General features: G+C 33.0%; 1 protein-coding gene across 1 annotated transcript in view; it reads left to right on the top strand.

Annotated features, from left to right (window-relative positions):
- Positions 1 to 12527, top strand: part of LOC106663505 (protein apterous-like) — a 146850-nt gene that overhangs the window by 12870 nt on the left and 121453 nt on the right. Inside the window, exon 2 of the mRNA XM_014388379.2 lies at positions 2677 to 2790. Within this exon, the coding sequence (XP_014243865.1) occupies positions 2743 to 2790 (48 nt within the window). The 5' untranslated portion in view covers positions 2677 to 2742. The remainder of the gene's footprint in view (positions 1 to 2676; positions 2791 to 12527) is intronic.

Here is a 12527-nt window from a genome sequence, read left to right as displayed (position 1 = left end):
CATAACGTAGACAGACTAACATCAGTCTCAGCATTGGCTCATCGTTATCCTTTTATTCTTCCATTTAAATACCATAAATATACTAATGCTACTTAACAATAATAATAAAACAAAAATACAATAACACTTCTTTTTTTATTTTTAAAAAATTAATTAATTTTTTGGAGGTGCAATCTTTACTTATTTAAACTGCGATTTTAGGCATTGTAGTACCCAGCAATTTGTACTTTCTTTTATTTAATATGATTTCATTTTCCGCTCCAGCAGCCTCAAAAATGCCTCAAAAAGAAAGAAATCTTGCACGCAGAACTCTCATCCAATCACTAGCAGGGAAAACATTCAAAGGTATAGGAATTTGTGAAAAGGCTTAAATCTCATTATGAATTCCAATAAATTTAAGAAAGCTGACAAATGCGCTTTGAAATAAACACAGAGGACTTAATAACTCCTTTAAATCAATCGAAAGATCGAGCCTTTGCCTATAGGGCTGCAAAGTGCGACAGTCGACCAAAATTTGTTTTCCAGTCAGAATGATATGTTTTCCACTTCGAATACATCGAGGACAAGTTGGTAGGTTGTTGCCTGTGAAAAGCCTATTATGAATTAGTCTGATCCTATGCGCAAACTAGACATAATCACAATTTAATTTCTCTCAAGTTCCTCAGTTGGCCATCTAGTACAACTCGCTTTGAAAAAATTCTTATTTGCTTACATGTTCATTCAGCTGGCATTATTTAATAAATCGTCAACAGTTGGATCGTCTTGGAACATTTCGACCAGACTCGTTTAACCATTTCGCAACTTTCAGTGCATGTATGTGTTGACATCAGAAACCGGATCGTCTCAGGTCTGCCTGTCCTCGCTGTCAGTATCGGTTTTTAATCGTTCGATCGTTTTTAAATTAATTTACATTTAAAAATAAACATTTTCCCCACCTAAACGATCGACTTAGTTTTATTTTAAAAAACACTTAAATAATACTAAATCAGTACACATTATTTTCAAAAGTAAATAGTAAATGTGTAAACTTCGTGAGGTGTTTCAAAATATATCAGAATATATTTAAAACAAAATCATTGGAAGCTTTTGTTTTTTAGCCTCTAAGATGGATTCTTTATAATTACATACCAAATACACAGTTTTCTTTTTTCAACTCGACGAGGCCAAACAATAGCATTGAAATTTTGACAAATAGCTGTGCTCTGATCGCAATCTTTCTGTTTAATATGCTATTATTTTTTCCGTTCCACACTGTCTCGGATAAATTAACAAATCACTGACATCCTATCATTCATATTTTTAATTAATAATCATCAATTTGTTTAGAGTAATTTTAGACTAAGTACTAAAATCGTTTTTTTTTTAATTTTGTTTTGTCTTTCTGCACAAATGCTCTTGTTTAACGAAAATTAAGTAAATTAAAATTAGTAATGTAAATGCGCTTTTATTTTGTTTAAGAAAATAATATAAAAGTAAGAAAATAACCAAAATCGAAACGAGGCCAAAGAGAAGATGGAAGTAAAGTATGAAAAAGTTGTAAAATTCATAGGAGCAATTACATAGTGTTTAATGGTTTGTTTCTTATCTCTTGGTAAGATTATTTTGGGTTTTTTAACCAGAAGCACTGGGCGAAGATATTCGGTGCGTTTTTTTTCATGCAATAATAGCCCAAAAGGATTAATTAAAGTGTACGAACAATCAGATGTTCTCAACAGGCCAATACGTCTAAAATTATAGCAGGGTCTCGGTGATAATGCCGAAAACACGAGCGCGCACAGAGTTAGACACAATTTTACACTCAATCAAAGTATTTGTACTCACTCCAAAGTGTTCGTTTTCTGTGTAGTTTGATTGAGTCTAAAATTGCTAGCATTGTATATATATAATGTTTATAAATCCCAGGAGATGATCTCAATGAAGATCGAAACGTTGGCACGATAAAGAAAATGTTTTTCTAAAACCTACGTCACACCAGACCGCATCTCACGATCACCAAATAATCATTAACTAATGGCCACTAAACACCACACATTTCTAATTTCATTGTTTGAAATAACATAAAACCCATCCAATATTTCGGAGAGAGGAATTTGGATTTTTTCGAACGTACAGTCAGATATTCAGCTCCTCGTCGAAATTACGCCTCCGCTTTCTTTTTGCCGTAACAATTTACAATTTGTATGCAACATTGTTTTTATCGCAAAAAATCCTTTAAAATGATATGTCATGATGTATGGTAGGGTATATTTGAAATTTTGAAGTTGAACTTGACCTGAGGTAATATTTCTCCAAAAATTGATAAAAACTAGACTAAAAAATATTAAAAACGTATTTTTTCGTTCAAATTCAGCCGGGCCATCTGAAAAGGACACCTCGTATGTATTTAAAGATGTCGTCTCAGGTCGGATCTCCTTGCTGACGAATAGTAATCAACTAGTGATATGAAAGTATTAATAATATTGAATATTTGCTCCACTTAATGCTGCCATGTATTTAAATATCCTTAAACTACATGTTGTAATAAGAAATTTCCGTATCTGGTTCACATATCCTTGATATAACGTTTGATAAAAAAAATCATTGGTGATTATATTGCTATAAGGGACTGTTTTAATTTGAAATGCTAGACGAATAGCAGTTTTGAGAAGAATTAAACAATTGTTTTTTTTATTCCAGGTGTGCGGTGGCATGGACGAGGAATGGGCTCATGTAGGTTGACTAAAAGTCTCCAACACGAGCCCCATGGGAGTCTATGAGCTACACCCACTGAGCTCTCCAGGCATGCATTGGGTGAGTACAGAACGTTGTTTTTTCTTTTATTTTAGATTTGTCCAGAGGCGGTATGTGAGCTACTGTTTTCATGCTTGGAATGGCTGCGTGGGAGGCGGTCTCGACGAGACGGCTTCCCCGATTGGCTCTCGAACCGATCGCCGTCTAGGAGATAAGATCGACAGGGCATAATGCCGGACTTCGATTATGGATACATGTCGAGTTGTTCTTCCACTCCATTCCAACCGGGTATACAGCGTTTTAAAAAAAAGTTTTAAAATTAGCGCAGAAAAGTTCTTTAACCTGATCAAATCCTTTATTGATTTGGAATTTTTCAATAAATAAACATTATTGAAATAACCAGTTCCGTTCGAACTAATAAAATATGGCAAAAGAAAGCACAAACATTTTTACTACTTAAACAAGACCATTCTGTGTTTCCATTTAAAAAAAAGTTGATACACTCTGATGTTTAATGCAATGACTTTAAAATCCTTTCTTTAAAAAAAAACTTCTAACACACAACAACTAGACTCATTCTCCAATAATGTAGTCGCGCCATGTCTGAAAAAAAATGTCAACAAAAATCATAATTGACCCAGAACTTGATCCGTCTACATTCGTAGGCTTTTGGGGTTACTCAAAGCGTTTCAGCTTTGACATCTTCAGTGTGGAATTCTATTTTTTCTAATTTATTCTACAAAAACCGATTTGTACTACACAACCCCTGCGCTTTCTTCAAACTCTTTGATGAAATTCTCAAAATTGCCTTGCAATTTTTCAGAGTAAAGTACACTGGTTTTCTAAAAAACATTGATATCTTTTTAGTAATGAAAAGAATTCAAAGTTTCTATCTTTATTGAGATCATCTTTCATCTTCAGGGCCTGGGATTTTTATAAATATTTTTTAAATTTTTCAAATACATGTACAAAAACATTTTTCACATCCTACATGTATTTGTAAAATTTCAAAAATGTTTATAAAACCCAGCGCCCTGAAGATGATCTCAATAAAGATCGAAACGTTGGCACCATAAAGAAAATGTTTTTCTAAGTCCACATCACACCAGACCGCAAATCACGATCAAAAAATAATCATTAACTAACGGTCACTAAACACCACGCACAGATTGAAACCGTTTATGTTGTTGATTATGATTTCTTTAATTTTACTTTTCAACTTGTCTTAAATTCATATGAGGAATTCAAATCTGTTTGAAAACAGTTGTCTAAATAAAATTTCAATCGTCTGTCAATATAAAATTGATTAATTTTTGAATTCAAGTTTAACCCAAACTCAGATCTTTCTGAATAGTCGACGCGACAATCTAGGTGATAGTGATACACCAATCTCCCCTGTGGACATCGTCACGTGATCATACTGTGATCCGCGGATCCGCCGTGCCAGTACAATATAAATCCAAGAAAAATAAACGTAATAAAACGACCTTATAGACGTTGCTCATTTTATAAGAAATTCAGTGTTTAAATACTAGCAATTGATCTTTTATTGGCCATCGTGAAAAGTAATAAAGAGATTCGATCTGGTGAATGTTCTCTCTTAAGGTCTCAAGAAGAGTCAATTGTAAATGACGTGATCATACTTTTCTAAAGCATCAAAAATGTCGTTTGTCGACTTTAACATTACTTACGCTTGACTATAAAGATAGAAATAAAATTTCAATTATTGAACAGTGATTCTATTTTTATCGTTTCTTTCTGGTCTTAGTTATAAGTTAATTATGTTATTCAAACTCGGTCCAATTGTAATAAAAGTGATATAAAATAAATGATAGAAATTCTAATTAAAGTTGTTAATAGCTTTATGATTGATGAATATTTGTAATACATGCAAAATTATATGTTATTTATTTAAAGAACAACAAATTAAAATAAATTTACGAAAATGGTAAATCTTTTTGGGATTTTATTTTGTAATTTTATTACTGATAACGTTTTTGGAAATAGTGAAATGTTTTCATATTGTGAATCTGAACTTTGGTTGTTTACGAACACTTTGGTCCGCCTTTCCTCGCTGTGTTGTATGACAGACGCGTTTGACCATTTGGAATGAACTTTGCAAGGTGATCATTGCTAATCTGTTAACAGTTTGTTACGAATTAACCCGATTCTATTGTACGCTTATGTCAGTCTTCCAAATCAAGCTAAAACTACATTTTCGTTTTAAAAGGTAGATAATACATATAATATTGCACTTTCAAATTTTTTTTAAGTTTCCTTTTTAAAGAACTAACGTTGCTGCTAAATTATTCCTCGTACAGTCTGATTATATTATAAACTGGTCGAAATATTACGGTTTTAAAATATTACAAAGTTTGCCGTTTCACATGAAAATCCAATGTTTGATGGAAAATTGTTCCTGGTTAATTTGTGTACTCCTTAGTGAGAAAAAGTGGTGAAGATTTGAATTTCATGTAGTAACGTCCTTAATTTAAGTTTCTTTTGGTAAGCTGTGTTTTTGTACACTTTTCGCTCAATTTTCTTCCTTTTAACAGGTAAGTTTTAGTTTATCACAAACAGTTTCCCATTTGTGGCAAGGGCAGAGCAATGGAAATATTTATGTATTCAGCCTCTTCAGGATTTTGTGACGGACCATACTGAATATAGAGAAATGCTATAACGTTTAACAGACCAACCCAGTGAGGATAAAAACAGTTCAAAACGATCTGTAACGACACAATTTTTTACTGTGTTCAATAAAGTTTTATAAAGTTATTAATTATTGTAAAATACTGCCTAATCCTTTTTTGTCAATACATTTTAATAGTTAGAACCGTTCTTAAATTTTATGGAAATGAAATATTTTACGTAACGATTTATTTAACACAAATTGTTCGGCTTGGAAAAACGGTCATTTGAACATTAAACAACATTTTACCGTGACAGCATAATGGTTTATTATTCTACCTCGTTTTAACTGTAAAATTGCAATAAATTCAATCAAAACAGCAAGATAAGCAAGAAAGTGTTCCTAGAAACGGAAGTCATTTTATCTTTATCTGGAATAGTTTTGTTCCACCCGATAGCAGTTACTTTAAGAATTTTTTTAAAAATGCAAGACAGGTTGATATAATGATTTCTTTATTATATATTAATAATCAATATAGTAAAATATAAATTAAATATCAGAAAACATTATTTAATTGATCGTTAAATCGATAATATAATTTTGAATAAATTTACGAGAAAGCGATACTACAAGTTTTGATACGGCTGATTGCCTATTCCAATTAACCAATAATCCATCACAACAACACAAAAAAACCCTAGCGGCGCCCGTCGATTGTTTTGCTTTTAATTACAGGGCTGTTAAATTTTATTGACCGCCGCGATCGAATCTGGGGATAATCTGGTGAATTAGACGAATTAAATATTCGCCTTATCATCATCGGCGGTCGGACAGTTTCGAAATGGGTCTCAAACCGTCTAATCTCACTGGATATCCTATGACCCTCGATCACCCAAGCCTTTATCTAATCGAATTGTTTTCTTCATCCTCAAAACACAGATCCCGGCCGACTTAGAAATCATTAAAACTACACGTTTGTTAATTTGATGTTAATAACTCTGCCGATCGTCGCTTAATACCCATTAATGCACCAGATAACGCAAGACATGCATATTTTATAACTATTGTTTTTAAAAATATTATTTTACGAATTTTCTTTCATTTTATCCCATACCTTAAAAGATCAACACTAACTGGACCATCCAACTGATTTAGTAGCAAAATACCGATTGTAGCCCGACAATATCTTTCGCACTGCCTCCAACAAATATGATAATAAAGGTGTAAAGGCAAAGAGGAAAATAAGCTATAAACTTATAAGCGAAACTATAAATAAGCCAAACTAAGTTTAGGAACCAACTGATAGACCATTAACTCCATTTGGTGTCAATTAAAGAGAATTATCATTAAAAATGTATTTATTTCCGAAACAGAAATTACAGATAAATAGATATGCACATAAAAGGGATAGATAGATAGGTAGATGGGTAGATGGGCAGATAGGCAGATAGGTACACAGATAGAGATATAGAGATAGATAGATAGATAGATAGATAGATAGATAGAGAGAGAGAGAGAGAGAGAGAGAGAGAGAGAGAGAGAGAGTGAGGGAGTGGGAGAGGGAGGGAGAGAAATAGGTAGAAAAAATATAAAGAGAGAAAGATAGATAGATAGATATTTAGATAGAGAGAGATGTATAAATAGACTAGTAGATAGACATAGATAGATAAAGAGGGAGTGAGAGAGAGAGAGATGATGTGAAAGAGAGGAAGATAGACAAAAGTTAGATATTTTGATAGAGAGAGATATATAAATAGACTGATAGATAGATAGATAGATAAATAGATAGATAGATAGACAGATAGAGAGAGAGAGAGGAGGAGAGGGAGAGAGAGAGAAAGAGTGAGAGAGAGAGAGAGAAATAGATAGAAAAAAGATATAAAGAGAGAAAGATAGATAGATATTTAGACAGAGAGAGATGTATAAATAGACTGATAGATAGATAAATATAGATGTACCATTCATTCAAGTAAAGTGTAGAGTAGTCGATTTTCATTCAGCGGTCTTCTTTTACTTTCACTCTAACAGATACATTCACTCACTTATACAAAATTGAACCTATGACTTCTGAACCCGCTTTGGGTTTTGGCGGTGTGGGGTTAGACCTCCGTTTTGTCGCTGAAGGGTGTCAACTAACTAGGTAATTTCAGCTCCCAACACAGTTTTTAAACCTACAAGGGGAACAGCACGGGTTGGTGGGTCAGATTGGTTGTGAGTTGGTGGGTCAGGGTGGGTGAGACTAGGCTTTGGTTTTGCCAAATTTTTTTAAAAAATATTGTCAAATAATAAATTGTTCAAATCAACTAAGTGAATATTTCATTTTATTCACTAGTCCGCTTGACCAATTAGAATCTTTCAATTAATTAATGGCAAAAATGTAAAAAATTATAAAATCAATGAAAAATGGCAAAAAGGAGGGAAATTCAAAAGCTGGGAAAAGATGGGAAGTTAGTGTCTGAGTAGATCGAAGTTACGATAGCTCAAGTGGTAGAGCTGAAGGTCGTGGGTTCGAATCCCTGACATCACTGACTTTTTCATCTCAACTAAAAACTTAAATTAATTGAAATTTCATTTTATAGTATTTTTTATAATGTGCAATAAAAATATAGTCAAAGCTATTAATGTTTATCAATAACCAAAAAATTTCTAATAACCAAATAGTTTTAAGGTAAATTACAACTTAAAATTTTTTTTGGCGAAACCAGGGCCAATTCACAAGAAGTGGCGGTACAGTGTCTGATATTTTGAATGTAGAATCACCCAAAAAAGTTTGGGCCAAATTTGTGACCGACCACCTTGTCGTCCCTTGCTATACAATCAATTAGGTTATTGCTGAAGTACGTGAATGTGAACCTCAATGTACACATTTATTTTTTAATGCATTCTTTCCTGGTTACGTACCATTCACCCAGGGTGGTGGAGTACTCGTTATTCGTTCATCACCCTTCACTCATACTATATAAGTAATTTAATTGAGAGCCACACAACACAGTCTCTCTAATAAATAAATTCACTCTCAATATAAATAAAAAAATACAAAACGAGATATGCCCAGTACTGCTTCAAATAAAACAGCCTCCCTCTAAAATACGGAATCGGATGACGTGTTTAAGCATAATTGTCCTATCGGTCTGTGTCCCTACTAGCTCTCTATATGGAGCCAAGAAATGACACCCTTCACTTCTGTGGAACGTATCACTACTTGCCGGACAATGGCCAAAAAGTAAGTGCCCATGTGACAGTCCATTGCCTATTCTTCGTCGGGTGATCCTTCTTCTGGGATTCAGAGATCTTCTGAGGGATGATGCCCTATCGGTCGAGCTCTGGACAGCTTCTCTGTCGAGCCAACCCACTTTTACATTTACTTTCTCCCTTTTCAACTTTTTAATAACAATTTTAGCGTCAAAGGGCAGCATCGTGATGGTTAGGATCATTCTTCAATTATTTTTGTATGAAAGAGAAGAACTGGAGTTGTGCTTGCTTTAATTGTTAAACTAATTAACAATATAGATTTTGGAATGACGTATAAAGAACAGGAAAAAAAAGGTTCTATAAATGCCTGTTTAGCGGTTTTTTGATGTCTGTAGTATTTCTTCTTAGATATTTATATTATCATTTTAATTAAAGAAAAAATATAAACAAACGTATTTCAAAATGTCCGGTTACAAGCACTTCAAAAGTCATATGAAAACTGTAGAATAACTGCTGACCTCTTGGTAAACATGAATATTTATTTATTTTTTCTGGTTCAGTAATCAGGTTTTTTTGACATGTTTTGGCGCTATCCCATTTGTAAATTCAGGGTTGGAAATAAGGGTCGGGGGGAGTGCCCAAGCTTAGCAATACTTCCTAAAAATAGGCCAGGCGTTAAATCACCACCGCGCTATATTAACGTCACCGCGCCACATCGTGAATCACTTCACTCGATTTAATTTCCACCTTTTGTAAAATTTATTATCGGAAATGTTGCCAAGATTTGGTTTTTTTAAATATTTATTTATACGATTGCATGCTCGCCATTATTAAAGAAAACACGTTTTTTTTGTAATGATTATTGTATGCTAATAAAAGGCTGCGTTCGACAATCTCGGACTGTAACCTTTTCAATATTCAAAACTGGTGGGTGAGCGAGTTGGAACATTTTCAAAACAATACTTAGTTTATGAACGGTTCAGTTTTAAACACGCGGGATTTGCAAGGAGATAGAGTTTTCCGAGACAAATTTTCCGAAGAGGAAGATATCGCCCAATTCAACCCTGTTTTCAATCACATCTTGTGGAATGGCAGAGCTGCATAAGGTTGTTCTGTTATCGTGAGGAATTTTCGCAAATAGAATTGATATGAACCTATTTCTTTGTCTTATCAGAAACGTGAAATCCTTTTTATCCTCTTTAACGCATGCTATTTAAAATTTACAATGACTTTTTTTTAAATTTATGAACGAAAAATATTATTGCAAACCTTTAACATAAAAAGCTCTCTACATTTACACACACTCTCTGCTTCACTTTCTCTCTCTCTCTCTCTCTCTCTCTCTCTCTCTCTCTCTCTCTCACTCTCTCTCACTTGTGTTAATCTCGTTATCTGTTAACTGTAAAAGAGGTCGTTTGGGATCTAAATCTTTTTCTTTCGCTCTCTCTCTCTCTCAAACACACACTCACGCGCTCTTTCCCTATTATTTTTTATCTTCATTTTTCACTTTCTTTCGTCATCTCGTATTTCTCTCTTTCTTTCTCTTTATATCACGCTTTCTCTCTCTGTACCGTTATTTCTCTCTTCTCCCATCTTACTTTTTCTCTCCCTTTCTATCACTCTCTCTTTCTCTCCCTCACTCGCTCATTCCCTCATTATTTTTATTTACATTTATTTTTCACTCTCTATCTTTCTCTCGCTTTTCTCTCTGTCTTTCTTTTTATATCACGTTCTCTCTCTCTCTCTCTCTCTCTCTCTCTCTCTCTTCTCTCTTCTCTCTTCTCTCTTTCTCTCTCTCTTTCTCTCTATGTCTATCTCTATCTCTCTCTCGCTCATTCCCTCGCTACTCTTATTACTTTTATTTTTCACTATCGCGCGTTTTCTCTCTGCTTTCTCTTTATAACACTCTCTCACTCTATATCGTCTCTGCATAGTTATATCTCTCTCCCATATTAATTTTCTCTCCCTCCCTATCACTCTCTCTCTCTCTCTCTCTCTCTCTATCTATCTATCTATCTATCTATCTATCTATCTATCTATCTATCCATCCAACCATCCATCTATCTATCTCTATCTACCTACCTATCTAACTATCGATCTATTTATTTATCTATCAATCTATTTCTCGCTCTCTATCTCTACATATCTCTCTTTCTTTATTCAGCTTTTTCCTCATTGGATTATCTTTAAAAAACCCTGAAATCTCAATTAATGTATAACCTACGGTTCAACGTGTGTTCCCCGCCTCACAAATCAACATCCACCATCATCTTTAACATATCCGACAGGATGAATTGATAGATAGAACTTATTAAGTTTACTTTCCTAATACATAATTAAAATTTATTTACAAGGTATGTAAGTATGTAAATTGACAATGGCCGTCTGTCTAGTTGCTATATTATGCTAATTGTGTACTAGCAAATTAATTTTTGTTATTGTGTTTTATTTTTGTTTATTGTTATTTTATTATTGTATAAGTTTGGTTTGTATCTAAGAATGAGTTTATTAATATATGAGATTAATAAATGAAATGATGGACCAAGCATTTCCTCTGTTTGAGGACCTATGTTGCTCACTTAGCTGCCTTTCCCCCAGGCTTCCCTAGCATAGGGCACTCTACAAGAAGTTGGAGGGTGTCTCCTGGGATTAAGATTTCCCAGTGCTCATGTACATTCTTGGATCATCTATTTCATCATCACTATTACTTGTACTTTCCCTGTCTATATCTTTTTCCCCATTTTTTAACGGTTTAAATAAAACTTAAATTGATTAATTGCGGTTGTCCATGTATAATTTTTACATATATTTTATAATTTTATTTTTATTACGGTACGAATATAAAGCTTTTCCTGAACCAATTCTTTTGTATTAAAGTGCACTGAAAACATTTCGAATAAGTTGGCTCAGGTAATTATGTAATTGTTAAATACAGCCTTGATAATTCAGAAGGTCGAGCCTTGTGCTGAAGTAAAACAATGATCTGCTGTCAATACTCGATGCACAGTTCAGTTTTTAATTTTTTGTACTTTTCTTGCATTTGAGAGTAAACCCTCAAAACAGGTTTTTTATTGAACATTAAACCCAAATACTTTGATTGTCTAACATTGTATAAGTTCATTTTTTCCTTTTTCTCATCCTACATGTATTTGTAAAATCTAAATAATGTTGATAAATTCCAGGCCCTGAAGATGATCTCAATAAAGATCGAAACGTTGGTACGATTAAGAAAATGTTTTTCAAAACCTACGTCACACCACACCGCATCTCACAATCTTCAAATAATTATTAACCCCAAATTTCATTTTTTAGAGCTGTAAAAATTGATGATTCAACTGCTCGTGAAAACATATGTGAGAAAACTCTACATACATTAAAAAAAAATTATTATTATACATAAGATTTTAAACAAATCGTTAAAAGTAAAGCCAGTAAAGGTGATAGTAATGAGTTCATTTTGATTAGTACTGCCAATGGAGATAATAAATCTATTTTCTGATAACCCTAAATAAATATTTTTTATGATTTTAACTTTTTAATGCAACCTCTATGACTTATACTATTAACCTTTTGATATATATATATATTTTTTTTCAAATAAAAGGCTTAAAAAGATTGATGAAACAATTATTTTGTATGCTACCTACTGTTTTTATTATTTTACATTAAAAGCATCAAAACACTGAATTTAACAGATTATTATTTTTTAACATTTATGAAAAGACAAGAAGACTACAAGGGTTCAAATTTGTGAACAAACTTTGTATACATATATAAAAACGAATTGTCCAATAACTCTACTTAGCTAATTCATGGTCGAAGTCATAATTTTTAATATTTCTAACTGTAATTGGATTTTATATTTTAACCTTGTCTTTAACCGTTTAAATCATTAGAAATAATCCTGATGAAGACAATTAAAATGTTAAGGCTGATATCAATTACATCAAGATAGTTTTTATAAAAAAACACCTTA

Source organism: Cimex lectularius, unplaced genomic scaffold (assembly GCF_000648675.2).
Source record: "Cimex lectularius strain Harlan isolate CLEC.00 unplaced genomic scaffold, Clec_2.1 scaffold2, whole genome shotgun sequence".
NCBI classification, from domain to species: Eukaryota; Metazoa; Arthropoda; class Insecta; order Hemiptera; family Cimicidae; genus Cimex; species Cimex lectularius.
The sequence above is the reverse complement of the archived record's forward strand: the minus strand, read 5'-3'. Positions and strand labels throughout refer to the sequence as shown.